This window comes from Haplochromis burtoni, unplaced genomic scaffold (assembly GCF_018398535.1).
Source record: "Haplochromis burtoni strain Fernald_Lab_line unplaced genomic scaffold, NCSU_Asbu1 Contig_273, whole genome shotgun sequence".
NCBI classification, from domain to species: Eukaryota; Metazoa; Chordata; class Actinopteri; order Cichliformes; family Cichlidae; genus Haplochromis; species Haplochromis burtoni.
Window position 1 is genome coordinate 397,088 of NW_024582634.1, and position 14,881 is coordinate 411,968.

Sequence of the window (14,881 nt, forward strand, 5' to 3'; positions counted from 1 at the left end):
TTATTATTGTACAATCTACTGTACAATATAAAGCACCTTGAGGCGACTGTTGTTGTGATTTGGCGCTATATAAATAAAATTTAATTGAATTGAATGTTTGGTACTCTGGTACTCTAAAGACTACTAGAGTAGAAACTATACTGTACAGAAGAAAAAGGTTCAGTCAGTGTTCTTTCAGGTGTTCATCACTGAGAAAGGACAGGTGAAGGCAAGTCGCACAACTCAGAAGCAGCTGTGGCATTTTGGGGGAATTCATCGATGGTTCATCAGGAGGTTCAGTAAGGTTGTCTTACCACTCGCCAGTCTAAACTCACCTTACTTCATTTCTGGTTTCCATGCTTAGACAGAGTCAAAGGGCCAAACCGGGAGCTGTGTGGTACCGAACAGTCGGCCCACCTGAAGCTCACAACTAATGGAACTCAAAGATCTCCACAGCCACACGTCTTTCTCAAAGCATTCCTCAGTTACGAGCTCCAATGTTCCCATCTCAGGAGTGTGAGTTTTCAGTCTATTGGTCATTACCTTCATTGATGTTTCTGGTTAAGGAGAGCATCCCATGTACCATTACTAAGAACACACTGCCACCATATTCCAGCACCTATCTAATCTCCAAGTGAGAAAGTCTTTCAAAAGTGATTAATTACAAACTTAGTTTAAAAACTGTCTCTTGTTTACATTAGTGGATTTGAAACTGAGGCAATCAGCAACCCGTCCATCTAAAGCCACCCAAACACTGGGCTGCCACTGGCCAATCAAAGCACTCTATTCTCAAATTTCAGACAGTCATTGTCAAGTACTGAAGAAATGAATACATTGTTAACCAGGCTCAATGTGCAGCAGTGTATTTTACAAGCAGCTTCCCCCTCCACATCACTAAATATATGCATCATATCTATTTTTGACTAAATGAGTGGCAAACTGCAAGGAACACAGGAGGTGGGCACAAAGTCAGACACAGGAATGTGATGGAAGATCTGTTCACTGAGCCTCTATTGCCACTTTCTATTTCTATGGTACATACTACTGAAATGTTAGAAGCATTGTCATGTTCAAGCTGCTACGCATTGTGCTCTATACTGCCACATCAGGGTTTGGCCTTCCTCTCAGTCATACAACCCTCTGTGTTTCTGATCCATGTGGGTCTTCGTAGTCACCAAAGTCTTTAAGCTTCATATTACTCTTACAGTCAATACACTGACTACAACAAACAACTAAAATCTAGCTTAAAATCTATATCCTAGATTTTGGCATTCGGCACTATGGGATAATAGGTGTTATTTGCTTTAGCTATAGGTAGTTAGGTTGTAGCTTGTTATTGTCTTTACATCATTATTAAAATAGTTAAAAAACAGCCAACATTAAGAGAAACACAATAAAGCAACCCAAACGTATCATTCAGTATGAAACTAACCCACTTCTACACATGTAAAGAGCAGTTAGGAGGTTAGACTGAGCTTCAGTGAGTCAGAAGGTTAGCACCACGTTACACCCTTAGGAGGTGAACAGGAAACCAAGCTGTCCTTATAGGAAGAGGAAACTCACCACCGTGGGGCTCAGAGGCATTGTAAGATGTGTCATTGTATGGCTCCTCTAGAAACAAGAGGCACACACAGTGGCACATCAATCTGCATAAAAACACTCACACAACCTGACAACAATGTTCAATGTAACAATGTTCAGTGTAACAATGTTCAATATAACAATGTTCAGTGTAACAATGTTCAGTGTAACAATGTTCAGTGTAACAATGTTCAGTGTAACAATGTTCAATGTAACAATGTTCAATGTAACAATGTTCAATGTAACAATGTTCAGTGTAACAATGTTCAAGCAAACTGTTGGAAGAACGATCCAACATTTCACAATCTGGTCTTTCAGAGGCAGCATTAGGAAATCATCACAAAGGTTATGGTTTCGTGCATGTCATGTCATAACATCCTCTCCAGTTAGATAGATGGGGTCTTACTCTACTTGGGTTAAAGTAGTGTATGTGTTCAAAACAGACAAAGCAGATAAGAGTTTAGCAGGAAACAGCAGCTCTAACGACACAACAGCAATAATCACTTTGGCAACTGACTGCTTCAGGATCCAACTCGTAATTAGTTTGTGTGTGTGTGTGTGTGTGTGTGTGTGTGTTGCATACTTACTGGTCTGAACTTTGAGTTTGTATGGGTTCTTCTCCTGGATGGTGTGTGTGAACAGAAAGCGAGCTTTACAGCTGTAGTCTGTGTTTGCATCTTGGGCCAAAACATTGGAGAAGTAGAGGTCTCCATTAAGACCCATGGACACTCGTTTATCCTGAGGGATTGGACTCATATCTCAAGGTCACAAGAACAGACAGAAATGAAGAATAAGAGAGAAGGAATGAAACCACATCGATAAGTTTAGGATTTCATATATCAGCTGCAAGTTCAATAATGTTCAATGCTAGATTGGATCTGGGCAGCTGAAAAGATGTAAAACAGGTTTTTGGCTGTAAAGTGGTCCTTCCAGGTCATTAAACAGACATGTCTTTATTTTTAAATCTGGTTGAGTCAAAGTGCCTTCCTTCCATTTTTTAATACCTATGCAAGATTTCCTCTTGCAATGAAAGAATGCAAAGAGGGGCCATGTCATCCGAGCAGCTGGGACTAATAAAACAAATACAGACCACTTCTATATTTGCCACAAGTGTGTCTATGTTTGATCTAGAGTTTGACGACATTTCTCAACTAGACTGAGTGCAACAGATGGTTATCCAACATTTTGATGTCGTTTAAACTTCCAATTCAGTTAAAACACAATGATGTCACTCCTTAAAAGCGTCCTGACATGTGACAAAGTTATCTTTCCAACAATTTTTTGTTAGGTCCAATATTTGCACCCAATATTTTCGTTGTTGCATGGACTCTGCTTGGTATTATATGCTTTGTTGTGTCATCCATATATAGCTGCTTGAAGTATTACCATGACACATAAGTGATCTCTGGAAAAGCCAAAATGTCAACCTACAAACACAGAAGTAACAATCTCTTCAAGGCTACTGGAGACAGTTTGCTGCTTCTATTTTCACATATAACTCAAATCAACATCAGCTCAAGCAAAACTGGTATGGCCCAGATCTGCCCCACACAACGTGCTTACACATGGCCCACATAGTGCAAAGAATGACGGCCCTTTGGTGGCCCAGATCTGGTTTGCCAGAGGTGGCCCACACACGAGCCAGCACATGGCTCGTGTTGCAGACACACTGGTGGTCCTGTGCTGGCCCAGAACAGTTTCAACTCTGGGCCCAGATGTCAGCCTAATGTGTACCTTAATCAAGCCGTGTAATAACAACATGTGCCAGAACATAATAGTGCAAAAGTAACATGACGAAACTCTGTTCAGACTGATTGTTACATAGCACTTTTCTACTCTCCTGGATTACTCAAAGCACTCTATACAACATGCCACATTCACACCCTTTCCATAAACTGAGTGCTTCCTAACTGCATTTATACACTTTTATGCAGACTGGAGGAACCAGGGATCAAACCACTAACCTTCCGATCACTAGATGACCTGCTCTACCTCCTGAGCTACAGCCACCCGGTGGTAAACATGAGTAAACCCTCACTAGGTTTTGGATAAAGTGTACACTCACAAACAGTCAGCTTGATGCTGGATCCAGCTTGATGCTGGATCCAGGCCAGAGCTGTTTTCTGTGAGCCTGGGCCACATACACCAAACCACAATTGGGCCAGACCTGTCTGCTATGTGGGATGCTGATGTGTTATTCTACAGTCACTACAGACAATCCTCCAGTACACCCACACAGATGTCAAGGCGAAACATCCCCCATTGTAAGTGTGCGATGGGTGACATAACCCATCTGACTGTTAACACAGAGCCCCAGGACCAATCAGCAGCTGGGCCAGCAATCCTAATGATGCATCGGTGTGTCTGCTCTGGCTTCCTGTTGTTTGTTTATGACTGTGTTTGTGTCACAAGCTTTATGGTGAACAGGTCTGTTCAGGTTAACAGCCATTTACAGCAATGTCAGTTTCCAAGCAGGACAAATGTCCAGTCTATATTTCAGTTTCAGTTTTACATAGAGAATTATAGACTGGACTGAATAAAAATTGGTATTGTTCAACTAAATAGCTTCTTGCCTCTGGCTGTAAAACAGCTAATGGCTGAACATGAGGCCTGCTCTGTCAGCTAACAGTGGCATGAACTTGTGCAGACGCAGCCTAAGGACCAGAGCAGCACGAGGCGCCGGGAATCAGAAAAAACATCACTTTATTTAGGACACAGGAGTCCTAAATAAAATGCACCTCATACATCAAGCTAGCTGTGCTGAAGAACTTTAACAAAGCAATCAGGTTATCCCTAAGAATGAATGACTGATAGGTGAAGCCAGTCTGGGTTCAGATTCCTACAAGTGTCTCTCTAACAGCGAGGAAACGCATACCACATGCTACGAAAAAGAAGAGGGTTTAGTGATTGGGGGAGTTTGAAACTCACTGCTGTCCATCCAGAAGGTGAACGGAGGAGGCAGACCTGGTGGAGGGTTGCAAGGTAGAACCAGTGCGGAGCCTTCAGTCACAGATACTGGCTCCAGCACCTCCTTAGGCCACAGAGGAGCCTCTGGAGGATTGGGGAAATATGAACAACAGGATTCAGCTACTAGTTCAAAATATAAGAAATACAATTAGCACTGAGCTGTTGGTGCAGATAGTTATCTGTCACCATCCATGAATCCACTTATTACTCCAAAGTTTCAAGGGGTGTGTTCTGCATATCACAAATGAATGAATGACATGTAAACAGCAATTAGTGTGTTCTGTGATCTTACTGGAGACCCGGAGCAGGATTTTGTTGGACAGAGACACTCCAAAGTCATTGGTGGCAAAACACTGGTATTCTCCCTCGTAGTCCTCTGGCCGACCTCCGCTGCGGAAGCCAATCTCCAGGGTTCCCGAGCGTTTTCGCATCGTCACCCTGGGATCTTTCCCAATATTGAAAAACTTCCCATTTCTTCGCCATGAAAACCTAAGATTCAGTTGAAGAAATCAAAGAATTATATCTCTTATAACCTTGTTTTCCAAGAGCAGACATTATCTATGTGTAACCACACTGAGGCAGGAAACACCGGGCAAAATATAACCACAAATAAACAGCAGCTCTCATAGCTGGACTGGCCATCGGGCATACCGGGCATTTGCCCGGTGGGCCGCTGGCGATTTTTTGTTTTTATGGGCCGATGGATTTTTTTTTTTTTTTTAGGAAGGGTATATATAATGAAAGGTGTTGGATTGGCCAATTGGTCATGATCGACTCTGGGCTGGACCAATTACAGCCAAGGAGGCCGGATGCACCCTCCCCCTTGTTTAGCAATCACGTGATTTTCGCGCAATGCATGCCGGGAACTCGTGGCAAAACAATCCAAGTACCGCATCAAATGCAAGCATTTGCAGCACCGCAAAACGTTCATTCTTCGGTTCCAATAAAGTCTTGCTTTTTCTTTGACGCACAAAAAAGGAATGTACAAGACAAAAGGAGAACAATGCCGGTCCGTACAAAGACAGACTTGAGGAAAAGTCAAAGATAGGAGGAAAAAATCAAAGGAGTGAAAGGGTCAGACCCTTACGAGCACACAGAGTGGACAAAAGACGTTAGCGTGCTGCCCAACTTTCACCACGCTCAGATTTATAATTATACGGTTCTTGGAGTGAGTGCATACACTCATGAAGTTTAGTAACTTCAGGTCACGGCAACAAGCCCAGGTACAGTTTACCGACGGATGGGTGCAGGACCTTGAAATGCACCGTGTAGAAAGTAAAGACCATCGTACGAACAAAGGTAAGTTTACCAGTCTCACAAATCATCCTCATAGATACACATTCGTTAACCGTTTATTAATAGGACCTTTGAGCTCAACGGTAATTAATTAGTAGTGGAAATAATTTCTGGTTCATCACAGAAATGTAGCAGTGACAATAATATTGTATGCTGTAATCGTACTGGACAATTAGTGATACAAAACAACTGTTTTATCCTGTGAATAAAAGTATGTTTTTGTCAATGTACCATAATAACAGAAGCGAAACGCAATATTGTGTCAGGACAATTCACTATTTATGCACAATAAACAAAGGAGCATAGCGCGACAATTTCTGTTCAGCGCCAGACTTGCTTGTAACCTATGTCACCAATTATGTTATGAAAAATGACGCATTAACTACAACAGCAGACTGACCTTTGTGGAAATGCTTGGAGCAGACTAACCTGTGAGCTGGAGTGTTCTGGGACGTTATATTTGGTCTTTGAATGGCTGCAATCCAGGCCACCCGTCGCCTCTTTGTTACTTTGGAAACATGGCTCCAAAAATTTCTTTTCAACGACGTAATCCGATAACAACCGATCTCTTTACCCGTCGGCTTCCCGTGGCTGTCATGCGACCGGCTATTGCAGTTAATAATACAACAGCTTCTTGACATTTTTGTGTTTCTTTTTATCGCTGTGTAACTGAGTTCAATTGAAAGCCTGCGTGCGCTAGTACCTCTTGCCACGAGTTCCCAGAATCCTTTGCGGTTTTACCCCTGAATGACGTCACATTTTCAATCTTTATCCTGGTGGGTCGGTCTCTAGTCAAAATGCCCGGGCCGATTTTTTGTCCCAGTCCAGCCTTGGCAGCTCTCCAAATAATAAAAGGAAAAAAATCAAACTCAAATTAGATTTTTTGTTTGTGTTTTACATTATTTATACGTTTTTCTCTGAAAGTGTCTGATTGTTTAGACGTATGTTTTGCTTTTTCATTTGAGCTGAAACTTCAGTTGAGACGACATGATGATGATGATGATGATGATGATGAGCCTGTATTTGTCACACGCACATGTTCACATGCTTCATGTCGATGCTAAATGTTGCACTTTGCTTCACGTTGCTTAGAACGTCCACATTTTGACTTTTACTCAGTATTTTCTCCTATTTGTCCACTCAGGACTGCACTGTACAATTTCTTTACCCAATGTTGTCGTATAACAGCTTGTGTGTGTATACATTTTGTTTGTTTTTAACTACCTCTGTCTAGTCTATTTTGTAGTGTGTTTGTAAAAAAGCACAATTTCACCACACCATTGCAAGCTAAGGTTTTTTTTCTTCTCAGACTGGAAGTCCAAATGAAATCCCAGTAAGTCATATTTGTAGAAATAAGTGATGTTAAGAACAAAATCTTTTCCTTTCAGAAAAGGTAAATTACAATATCATTTCTGTGAGTGTAAGGCTGTTTATATTAAACACATCAGACACCAAGGACACACTAACACTGTGATAATGATCTTTTCATTGTTTAACAAGCAGAAATGCCAAAGTTCTCTGCTTGTTACCAGGTGACATAAGGTACTGCTGATCAATGCACTCGACTAACTGTTCAGAAGAAACCAATACGTGACATGTACACTGGGACCACCAGTATAAAAGCCGATGTTTGGCAGTTTTCTGGTATGCTAAAAAGGAAAGACCACAGAAATAATCTTAGTGATGCAACTGGTGCTGCCCAACATGGACACAACACGATTTCCAGAACAAATAAAAGTCCCTCATTCAACAGTGAGAGTGATCGTGCACAAATGGAAATCAAGCCTCCCAGGATATACATACCAACCAAGGTCACCCTGAGGTCACACAACACTCAGAGAAACTGCAAGAACTCCAGAGGCTACATCTTAGTACGTTCAAAGGTACAGTACAGTTTGTCAAAGGAGCTTGCAAAGAAAAGCGTCTGGACTTCTTTAAGTTGCTTGAAGACGTTTCACCTCTCATCCGAGAAGCTTCTTCAGTTCTAAGGTCAAATGGTGGAGAGTCCCAGATATAAACCTAGTGGGAGTCCCCCCACAGAGGGACAAAAGGACCCCCTGATGATCCTCTAATCGCCTGAGCCAAGGTGTGAAACTGGGTGTGGGTCCCAATCAGCCAGAGTTTCGGGTGTGTTCATTGTGAAACCTGGCCCCACCTTATCATGCGAATTCCTGAGGTCAGATGGCCCAGGATGTGAGTGGGCGTTAAGGCATCTGGGAAGGGATCTCAAAACTGGATTATAGATGGCAGAGAGTTGGTGTCGTAAACCCCGCCTCTGTTCAAAGATGGTCGCTCACAGTGGACATAGATGCTTCTTTCACTCCTCTTTCAAACCATCTGTCCTCTCTGTCCAAAATGTGAACATTGGCATCCTCGAAAGAGTGTCCTTTGACCTTAGATGCAGATGGACTGCTGAGTCTTGTCCTGTGGAGGTGGCTCTTCTGTGTTGTGCCATGCGCTTGTGAAGTGGCTGTTTGGTCTCTCCAATGTAGAGGTCTGAGCATTCCTCGCTGCACTGTACAGCATACACCACATTGTTAAGTTTGTGTTTTGGAGTTTTGTCTTTCGGGTGAACCAGTTTCTGTCTGAGCGTGTTGCTGGGTCTGAAATGCACTGGGATGTCATGCTTGGAGAAAACTCTCCTGAGTTTCTCTGATACACCGGCTACATAGGGGATGACAATGTTGTTGCGTCTGTCCTTCTTATCCTCCCTCGCTGGTGTCTGGTCTTCTTTTCTGTGCCTCTTTGCTGACTTTAAGAACGCCCATTTAGGATAGCCGCACGTTTTGAGTGCTTCCTTTACATGTGTGTGTTCCTTCTTTTTTCCTTCAGGCTTAGAGGGAACATGTTCTGCCCGGTGGTGTAGGGTCCTAATTACTCCAAGTTTGTGTTCCAGAGGGTGATGGGAGTCAAAGAGGAGGTACTGGTCCGTGTGTGTGGGCTTCCGGTAAACTTCGATGTTGAGTTTGCCGTTCTCTTCAATGTGCACGGCGCAGTCCAGGAAAGGCAAACAGTTGTCCTTTGTGTCTTCCCTGGTGAACTTGATGTTTTTATCCACAGCGTTAATGTGCGCAGTGAAGGATTCCACTTCTTGTGTCTTGATTTTGACCCAGGTGTCGTCCACATATCTGTACCAGTGGCTGGGTACTCTTCCTTTGAAAGAGCCAAGAGCCTTCCTTTCCACTTCCTCCATGTAAAGGTTGGCTACAATAGGTGACACGGGGGAGCCCATGGCACAGCCATGTTTTTGTCTGTAAAAGCCTTCGTTGTATTGAAATATGTAGTGGTGAGGCAGAGGTCTAACAGTGTGCAGATCTGATCGGGTGTGAAGTTGGTCCTGTCCTCCAAGGAGCTGTCTTCTTGTAGTCGTTTTCTGACAGTCTCCACGGCCTCCGTGGTGGGTATGCAAGTGAAGAGAGAGACTACATCAAAGGACACCATGGTTTCATCTGGATCCAGGGTAAGTTTCTGGACCTTGTCGGTGAAGTCGGTGGAGTTCTTGATGTGGTGTGGGGTGTTCCCCACAGAGAGGCGCAAGGATGGTGGCAAGGTGTTTAGCAATGTTTAAGTGGCTGAGTTTATGCTACTGACTATGGGTCTGAGTGGGACAGCTTCCTTGTGGATTTTAGGAAGTCCATAGATGCAGGGTATGGCATCCCCTGGGTAAAGGCGGTGATATGTAAGGCGGTCAATAATTTTGTCCTTTTCAAAGTCTTGAAGGCAAGCTATAACTTTCTTTTTGTAGCTGCTTGTGGGGTCTCGCTTTAAGGCTTCGTAGGTATTGTTGTCACTGAGGAGAGTAGTGATCTTTGTGTGGTAATCTGTAGTGTTTAGGACCACGGTGCATCTTCCCTTATCAGCTGGTAAAACAGTGATGTTGTGGTCTTTGCTCAGGGAAGCGACGGCCTTCTTTTCCTGTATTGTGAGGTTGGATGGAGGGACTTTGGCACTGGAGAGCGTGGCTGAGACTTTCATCCTGATTTGCTCTGCTTCTGTCTGTGATAATTTATTAATCCGTATGGCAGATTCTGTGGCTGTGATGAGGTCCACTATGGGCAACTGTTGTGGAGAAATGGCAAAATTGAGTCCTTTGGCTAATACTCTCTTTTCAGGTTCAGTGAGAATCCTGTCTGAAAAGTTCTTAACCCATTTCTCCTGACTGACATCAGGTGTGTTTTCTTCTCTGGGTTGTATAGGTTCAGGATGAGGAGTGTGTGTTTTTGAAAGCAAGGTGTGAACACCTTGCTTTCACGATGACCTGGATGACTGAGAACCTTCACAGACGTACAGTACAGTTTGATAAAGACTAACCAAGCATGGCTTCTTTGGAAAATCTACCAGGAGAAAGCATCTTTATCCATTAGAACATGCGGTTCTATTTCATTCTGTTTTAGTATCGTCTAAGGACCTGATTCAGTCCTAATAAACAAAACCCTACAATTAAAAGAAGATGTATTTTTCACATGACTGTATATTACTCAACTGTTATATGATGGCAGTACAAATATCCACCACACAGTCTGCACGTGCGTTTAGTAATACTTTAATCCGTGTGGTTGGTTAGTGAGGAAGTCAGCTCCAGTTTTAGTGAGGCGTGGGGATTTACAAGTAAAGCTTCCTGTTGTTTTTCAGCAAGTAACAGCTGTGCTCGGCCTGTTTGTGGTGCAGCACAGAGCACCGAACCAGGAGAGAGTGTGTGTAGTTAGAGACTGATTGCAAGTAAGTGAACAATCCTTTTTGGTGAATGATCCATGTCCACCATGTGCATTACTGAAGCAGAGGAGACACAGCATGTGCACATGGCGTAGTGGCTCTGAGTGGCTGTTTGTGAGGTTGTGTACTTATCTGTGTGAACACAAAAATCTTCCTGTCTCCAGTGAAATAATGAACCACTGCTCTGAGCTGCCCATACACCCAGTGATGTAAGCAGTGGTGTCTGTGTTTGTGTTTAGGCCTGGTCTGAGTTTGACTTACAGAGGTATGACTTGGTGTTAGCTATTCCTTTAAGCCTCATCCCCGTGTGTGAGGCATCAAATGCTCCAGAGCAACAGCGGGACAGAGAAAGGTACAAACACTGTAAACCAATGTGACAGCTCATTTGTGTATGAGCCTCGGTGCTGAGCAGAGCTGAATTGTAAACAGATTCATCTAAAACCATGGATGGCTTTATTGATCCAAACGTCTGTATCTTGTGGTTCCCATAATTTACTCCAATGCTCTCTTCTGGCTTTTCCTTGACCCAAACTTTTTAAGAGCTCACATCTGTGAGGTTCTTTCAACCCCTGTTGTGGAGACGGCCCAGCAGCAGCTGCACTTTTTCAAGGGTTTAAGGAGGAATCAGTTGGTGCTGGTGAACTTTTACCGTTCTACAGTTGTTCTACACATGCCATTACTGTGTTGTATGCCGGCTGAGACTATAAGCCCTTGATGTCTCCTCTGACCAACCTCGTCACCTGGAAGGGTAGGAACCTGAGAAGGTTCCTCATCTGTGGTTCCCTCATCACAGACTTCACTAGGTCCCTGGTGGTGCAGTCCGGTACTCGGCCTGTAGATGGCCTTTGAGTAGGGAGGATTGCCATAGTCTGCCAATGGACTGTGTATGTTTTTAACTCTCTGAGCCTAGGAAAGGTTGAGGTCTTGTACAAGCCTTTGGGTGGTGCTTGGAGCCTCTCCACTCCCTTGTCAGCCTCATCAGCTGCAGTATAAATGAACCAGCTCTGCAGCCCAGTCTCTGCTAGATTATTATACTCACCTCTACAACCTGCCTGCTTACCCTTCAACAGCGTCTTCCCTCGTGGGGAAATCCTTTTTGAAATCCTCTGCAAAAAATCACCTGGACTAACTTATGTCTGTCCCCTTGAGCCTGCTTCTCTAGACCTGTGCAGTTCCCAGACTTCCGTTTCCTCCCTGTTGCAACATACAAAGTGCACATGTGTCCATATAAAAGCCTTTTGTCCATAACTGTTCCCTGTGGCCCTTTGATGTTGCTCCTGAGTCACCGCTTCAGCTGGCCACCATCAGCTGGACCAGAGAATAAACAGTATTAAAGTAGCAGGAGTAAAAAAGTAGAATGCTTACATAGAATATTGTTCTTGTTCTATGACAGTAAAGACGGTAATTTGTAAGTTTGCTCACTGATACAGAAATGAACAAGCTCTAATTTTTATGGTAGTGCAATTTTAATGGAGAGAGACAGAATATCAACCAAAAATCCAGAAAAAGCACATTACATAAAGGTTATATATTGAAGTGGATGTCACTGAGTGAAACAAGTATTGATCCCCTACAAACCAGCCAGAATTCTGGTTCCCACAGACTGGCTCAGTGGCACAGAGACTGTAATCAGTCAATCCATTACAAAAGCTCCTCGTCCAATCTCATTATATGTATAAAGCACACCTGTCCACAGAAGCATTTTCTTCCATTCCAACCTCTCCATCACCATGGGCAAGGACGAAGAGCTGTCAAAGCATGTCACAAGACTGTAGACCCACATAAGACTGGAATGGACAAGACCATCAGCAAGAAGCTCGGTGACACGGTGGCAGCTTTTGGTGCAATGATTCACAAATGGAATATATTGTATAATTCATGGTAAATGGCGGCCTAGCCAGTCTCCAGAGCTCAAAGCTATAGAAAGTCTATGGTCTTTATGGTTTTGAGGTCTGACAGCCTAAACTTGGCCAAAACTGGACTCAGGCAAAATGAAATGACCCCAAAGCAGCTGAAAAGAATGAAGGTGTTGCAACGGCCCAGTCAAGATCCATCAAGCAAAGTGGAACAGCTTGGCTGGACGTCGACACGGCCGGGAGGTGAATGCCTACAAAGCTGTGACGACACTCAACAATGTTGCACCACAGCAACAGGAAGATGTGCCAAAATCCTTCCATAATGGTGTGAGAAACTGATTACATGGAAGTTATATACAAAACCTCAATGTTTTTCACACAGTACATCTGCATTTTGGCTTAATGTGTACAAACAAGTAACTCCACTGTGTCATTCGTTGTTCTTTATGGATGCTTTGTTTTTACCATGACTCATGTTGGGAGTGTGTGTGTGAGCTTACGTTGGCACTGGGTTGCCCTTGGCCTCACACTCAATGATGATGTTATCTCTGGGGTCCACAATGTAGTTCTTTACTGACTGTTTCATGATAGTTGGGGGCTGCTTCACTGGGAGAGAAAAACAAGACAGTAGCTTTGGTAGAAGTTCACCACCTAATCACATCCACTGGAAGAAAACACAGCATTATTTGTAAAGAGTCATCATGGTATGGCATTTGATGCTTTCTATGAATGTTTAAGATGTTGAACACTTTCTATTATTACTGTGCTTTAGTAATAATGCAAACAGACAAACAGTCACTTGTAGCAGGTCCATAAATCAGCGTCTGATGAAAACTCTAGTACATTTACACTAGACTGTTGAGTTTAGTATGGGAATGTTATGTGAGGGGGGCTCCACAAGGACGACCTGGGACTAGATAGAGCATTGTTTATCAGAAACTGTTCAATAAATTCCATTTTTCTAAGTTTGAGAGATATTTGCTGAGATAGAAATAAAAGAAAGTTGAGATGTCCTTGATTGATTTGTGCTTGGCTCACTTTTTCACATGCTGCATCACAAATGTGCATGCCCTACAAAGTCAGGTCATCAGCAGAATGTTTCCCAATTTTACTTTTAACGAAGTCAATGACACGTCAGAAAGACCCAGACTGTCATATAGAAGCACATGCAAACAGTGCAGCCTCCTAATATGGCCTCTATTCAGAGGATGTTGCAGGAGTGACATTGAAGGCTCTTATGTTTTTACTGCACGTGCTCACTTTGGCTTACTAAGTGCATACTTTTGCTTTCACTTGCGACTGCTTGGTCAGGTTTAGACTGTGTATGAGGTTAAAATATGTTTATTGTACTCTTGAGTTTAAACTTTGCACTTGAAAATGATGATGATCCCCCAGTGCATTCAAATCTGGTCTTAAGTGAGGATTCATGACGGTGTTGATGGAGTCACAGCGCTGCTTTAATATTACAGTTTGGACCTTTTTTAAAGAATGCCACTGGCTTTGTTAAAACAACCATATATGACCCTCTGAGTGAAGGACAACAGGTTTGCTCTGTACTGAACGTGGGGACAAAAACATGTTAGAACACTTACAGTCTTGCTGGATCTTTGCTGTTAGTCCAAAGTAACGCCAAGGAGAAACAGAATAAGATGCACAAGTTGTGATTGTTAATCATATTAGAGACAAATACACATTAATATTGTACTATGTTACAGCTGTTATCATACACAGCTCAGTGGTTCCCAACTGGCCCACTAAGCTCATTTTAAGTGGGTCAACAACAATATTTAACAGTGGTAAAAATTCATGAAGTACTCCATGTAGGTGTGACTGTCTACAACCAGCTCTGCCAAGTGTCACTGTAGCTTTGCTATGTTGAGCTAACCCAGCAAGCACGAGCAGAGCCAATCATTTCAAGGAACGATCATGTGGGTACATTTATCTGTAGTATGGAAGCAGGTGTTCTCAGTAAAGGGCCCTCAGGTAGCAGACAGGGTTAGATCATGTTGAGAAAGGACTGCTTTGGTTTCCTGCAGACAATCCGTCTCCATATAAAGCTTTGGAGTCAGGTCCACATGCCAAGTACAAGGTTATCAAATAAGTGCACCAAAATTGCACCAAAAATCATCTACTTTCACCAAAAGGTGGAAGCTCGAGGAAGTGTTAATAGGAGGCTCCATTTGAAGTTGCTGATTTCTTTTTTTATATACACATTTCAAGACTTATAGATCAGATCTATACATATCTTCACAGACCCTATTTTTATCTTGAAAGTACTTTTTTCTCTTTTTAGATCTCACAAGTGCATTACTGGATATACAGGGAGTGCAGAATTATTAGGCAAGTTGTATTTTTGAGGAATAATTTTATTATTGAACAACAACCATGTTCTCAGTGAACCCAAAAAACTCATTAATATCAAAGCTGAATGTTTTTGGAAGTAGTTTTTAGTTTGTTTTTAGTTTTAGCTATTTTAGGGGGATATCTGT

At 42.8% G+C, this 14,881-nt stretch overlaps 1 protein-coding gene across 1 annotated transcript in view; it reads right to left on the reverse strand.

Moving 5' to 3' along the window:
* The window catches only part of nfasca (neurofascin homolog (chicken) a), a gene marked incomplete in the record, with an annotated part of 161,436 nt that overhangs the window by 67,379 nt on the left and 79,176 nt on the right, over positions 1-14,881 (reverse strand). The window contains 6 exon segments of the mRNA XM_042227643.1: positions 1,543-1,590; positions 2,148-2,318; positions 4,489-4,611; positions 4,820-5,016; positions 12,893-12,998; positions 13,985-14,002. Coding sequence (XP_042083577.1) covers positions 1,543-1,590; positions 2,148-2,318; positions 4,489-4,611; positions 4,820-5,016; positions 12,893-12,998; positions 13,985-14,002 — 663 coding nt within the window.